General features: G+C 41.7%; 1 protein-coding gene across 1 annotated transcript in view; it reads right to left on the bottom strand.

The window, feature by feature from the left end:
• Positions 1-824: 824 nt before the first annotated feature.
• Positions 825-4,668, bottom strand: part of LOC125487797 (mitogen-activated protein kinase kinase kinase kinase 4-like) — a 22,333-nt gene continuing 18,489 nt past the window's right edge. Inside the window, exon 8 of the mRNA XM_048620063.1 lies at positions 825-905. Coding sequence (XP_048476020.1) covers positions 825-905 — 81 coding nt within the window. The remainder of the gene's footprint in view (positions 906-4,668) is intronic.

Below are 4,668 nucleotides of genomic sequence, written 5' to 3'. Positions count from 1 at the left end.
AAATATTTCAACTTCCAATTGAAAAATCCCATCTATAGTTCCATCCCTAATGTCCTGACTGGAAAGTGGTCACAGCCCAGATAATTCATTTTTATAATTATTCACTGGTGAATATGGGCATTGCTGACTGGCCAGTGGTGCTGAGTTGCCTTCTTGAGTGCTGCAGTCCACATGCTGTAGGTTGACCCACAATGCCATTAGGGAGGGAATTCCAAGATTTTGACCCAAGCGATATATTTCCATCTCAGGATGGGTGAGTGGCTTGGAGGGGAACTTGCAGACGGTATTGCTATGTGTCTGCTGCCCTCGTCAAAGCCCTTGTCTGTCTATTTCTTACCAAATGATCCACATTTCAGTAGCTTTAGAAATATAATGCATTAACTCTAGCCAAGAATGCTGCAAGCAATTCAGGAAACAGACTACCTGCTGAAAGAAGTTATATTTTCAAGATTATTGTAGGCCATTTCCTAAATAAAAGGACAAAAAAAACTGCAGAGGAAATCTCTCAAATGTAGTTGAAGAAATATGTTGACTGAAAACGTCTTTCATCCAGGAACAGATGCCTACTCTAACAGTGGGCTACTGGTCCAGCAAGGTAACCAGGGATCTGAAGATGAGTTCAAAACTCACCGTGGTAGTTGGCGATTTTTTTCGATTAAATTAACCTCTGATGAAAAGCTAGTATCACAGGTGACAACTGTGAAACTACCAGATTACTATAAGAACCTATTTGGAGCAGTCATCTCCTTTTAGGAGGGAAAACGGCTTATCTTATCTGGCCTACACTCTATTCAAATTCTGACCCACAGTAATGCAATTGATGCCTAAATGTCCTCTGAAATGGCCCAGCAGACAGCTGTTAGAGATGGCCAATGAACGCTGGCCTTTTCAACGATGCTCATATCCTGTGAACAAATAGAAACTCAGTCTGAACACATGCTGGTCATGGAAGATTTTCAGAGAGGGGCCAAGACTGAATTTGAGCCACACAAGGGAACTTTAGGGAACAAACTAAAAAGGTGAATATTTCCAAGTCTAGCATCATCTGACCTACTCTTGCAGATACTGAGCATCAAGGCATCCACATCTAGTTCCACCTACAATGACATGTACTCTTATCCTTCACGAGGACAAGTTCAAACTTAATTTAAACGCAATGCCACAGTAGCCCAAGTTGCCTTCTGACAGAGCAGTCAACATAAAACAGTTGCTCTAGCGTCAGACTTATGACACTCCAGTGAGGCCAGAAATAAGAAAATAATACAGTTGAATACATGGTTAAAGAGATGGTGTAGGAGGGACAGATTCAGACATATGGATCATTGTAATCTTTTCCAGAGGAAGTGGGACCTTCTCCAGAAGGACAGCTTGACCTAAACTGGATAGACACCAATAACCTTGCAGGGAGGTTTGCTCGTGCCACTCTGCAAGGTTTATGCTAGTATGGCAGAGGTTGGGAAACAGAACAGTAGGTGAGTATGTGGAGCATTTGAAGACAAGAGCGGGGCTAAATCAAAGAAGTCTAATAGGAAAAACGGGCGGGGTCAGGTTAATGAACATGGCAGGACTCATGGTCTGAAGTGTATTTATTTTAATGCAACAAGTGCAACAGGCAAGGTTAATGAGCTTGGGGCATGGATTAGTACATGGGACTATGATATGATAGACATTACAGAAACCTGGTTCAGAGAAGGGCAGGACTGATAGTTTTGGGGTTTAGATGTTTCAAGTGTGTTAGAGAGAGATGTAAATAGGATGGAGGAGTTGCATTACTGATTAAGGAGATTGTCACAGCTGTACTAAGAGAGGACATCTTGGAGGGCTCATCCAGCCAGGCAATATCGGTAAGAACTTGGGAATAATAAAGTTGCAATCACTATGATGAGGTGATAATATAGGCCTCCCAATAGCCAGCAGGAAATAGCAGAACAGGTACGTAAAAGGATCATGGAAAGATGTTTACTGTGGAGAAAGCAGAGAAATAAACTTTGACATGTCATAAACAGTTCACACGACAGAAGAGTAAGTTCAGGACATCTCAAAGAATATAAAAGTGGATCTATCTCTGGGACCCGATCTAATGTATTCCAGAACATTGTGGAAGTAAGGGAGGAAATTACGAGACTCCCTGCAGAAATATTTGTATCATCTGTAACCAGGGGTGAGGTGGCTAATGACTGGAGGGTGGCTAATGTTGTACTTTTGCTTAAGAAAGGTTGTGAGGACAAACTGGGGAACTATAGACCTAAGAGTCTGACTTCAGTTGTGGGTAAATTGGTGGAGGTAATTATAAACGATAGGATTTATGGACATTTAGAGAGGCAAAAATTGCTTAGGGATAGGCAGCATGGTTTTGTGTGAGGAAAATCACATCTCACAAACTTAATTGCATTTTCTGAGGAAGTTACCAAAAAGATCGATGATGGCAGAACAACAGACGTTGCTTACTTGGATTTTAGCAAAGCCTTTGACAAGGTTCCGCATGGTGGACTAATTAGTAAAGTTAGGTCATACAGGATTCAGGGTGAGCTTGCCAATTTAATACATAATTGGCTTAATGGCAGGAGACAGAGAGTAATGGAGGAGGCTTGCTTTTCAGACCGGAGGCCTGTGACCAGCAACATTCCACAGGGATCAGTTCTGGGTCTTCTTTTGTTTGTCATTTATATAAATGGTCTGGGCGAGAACATAGAAGGCGTGTTAGCAAGCTTGCAGACAACACCAAAATTGATGGCATAGTAGAGAGCGAAAAAGGTTTTCTAAGATTACAAAAGGATCTTGATCAAATGGGTCAATGGGCTGAAAGATGGCAGATGGAGTTCAATCTGGATAAATGCAAGGTATTGCATTTTGTTACAACAAGGGTAGGGCTTATACAATTAATGGTGGGGCTTTGGGCAGTGTTTTAGAACAGAGGGACCTAGGGGTGCCGCTACACAATTCTTTGAAGTTTGCATTGCATATAGACAGGGTGGTTGAAAAGGTGTTTGGCACACTTGCCTTCATTGCTCAGTCCTTTGACTGTAGGAGTTGGGAAGGCATGTTGAAGTTGGTAAGGCCTCTTCTGGAATACAGCATCTAGTTCTGATCGCCCAGTTATAGGAAAGATATTATCAAGCTGGAGAGGGTTCAGAAGAAATTTACCAGAATGTTGCTGGGTATGGAATGCTTGAGTTGCAAAGAAAGGCTGGATAGGCTAGGACTATTTTCACCAGAGCGTAAGAGGTTGAGAGGCGACCTTAAGTATAAAATAACGAGAGGTATAGATAGAGTAAATGGTAGTTGTCTTTTCCCTAGGATGGGGGATTTCAAAAGTAGAGGGCACATTTTTAAGGTGAGGAGAGAGATTTTAAAAAGACACGAGGCAATTTTTTTTTTTTTTTTTTTACACAGAGGGTGATTCATGTGTGGAATGAACTTCCTGAGGAAGTAGTGGAATCGGGTACAATTACAACGTTTAAAAACATTTGGATAGATACATGAATAGGAAAGGTTTGGAGAGATATGGGCTAGAAGCAGACAGGTGGGACTAGTTTAGTGTGGGACTAGTTTAGTTTGGGATTATGTTCGGCATGGACTGGTTGGACCAAAGGGTCTGTTTCCACGCTGTATGACTATGTAAAAACAGAATTGTGGTAGTGGGCAATTTTAATTTCTCCAATATTCACTGTGACTTCCTTAGTGCCAGGGACTTGGGACAGAATTTGTTAGGTAGATAAATCCTAGGAGGGATTTTTGAAACAATAGATAGAAGGTCCAGCTAGGGAAGGGGCCATGGTAGACATTGTGCTGGGGAATGAGCACAGCCTGGTGATTGAAGTTTCAGTGGGGGAGCATTTTAGGAACAATAATCATAATTTTGTTAAGTTTTAAGATAGTTCCGGAAAAGGATAAGACTGGCCCTCAGGTCAAAGTGCTAAGCTAGGGACAGACTAATTAAAAACAGTATTAGATAGGAACTGGAAAAATTGGTTTGGGGAAATCTGTTTGAAGGCAAATTCACATCTGACACGTGAGAGCCTTTTAAAAGCCAGTTGACCAGATTCCAGGATGAGCACATTCCTGCAAGGATGAAGGACTGGGACGGGGACATTGTGAAGGCAAGATTTGGGAACTGTGGATGACAAAAGATGTTGCAAGTTTAGTTCAAAAGAGAAATTAAGCATTTGAGGGGTTTAGGAAATTGAAATCAAACAAGGCCCTCGAGGAGTACAAAAGCAAGCAGAAATGAACTGAAACAAGAAATTAGGAGAACTAGAATGGGCCATGACATGTTCTTGGCAAGTAGGCTTAAGGAGGATCCCAAGGCATTTTATAGGTATTCTAGGAGCAAGAGGGTAACTCAGGAAATGATAGGTCCACTCACCAACAAAGGAGGGGATTTATGCAAGAAGCCAGAGGAATTGGGTGAGGTCTTTAATGAGTACCTCACATTGGTACTTACCGAGCAAAGGGACATGGACAATGATAAGTTTAGAGAGGATTTTGTTATACGCTTGGACATATAGATATTAAGTGGTGGTGGTGTTAAAACACTAACGTAGATAAGCCTCCACTGCCTTATGGAATTTACCCCATGCAATGATGCTATGGCTTTGACAGGTGTACTTTGTCCTCTTTCTAAGAGAGGTCAAGACACAGCCTCTAAGCCCATAAAGTAAACAGCTT

This window comes from Rhincodon typus, chromosome 45 (assembly GCF_021869965.1).
Source record: "Rhincodon typus isolate 14 chromosome 45, sRhiTyp1.1, whole genome shotgun sequence".
In the NCBI taxonomy this organism is placed as follows: Eukaryota; Metazoa; Chordata; class Chondrichthyes; order Orectolobiformes; family Rhincodontidae; genus Rhincodon; species Rhincodon typus.
This window is presented reverse-complemented; position numbering and strand designations above follow the sequence as displayed.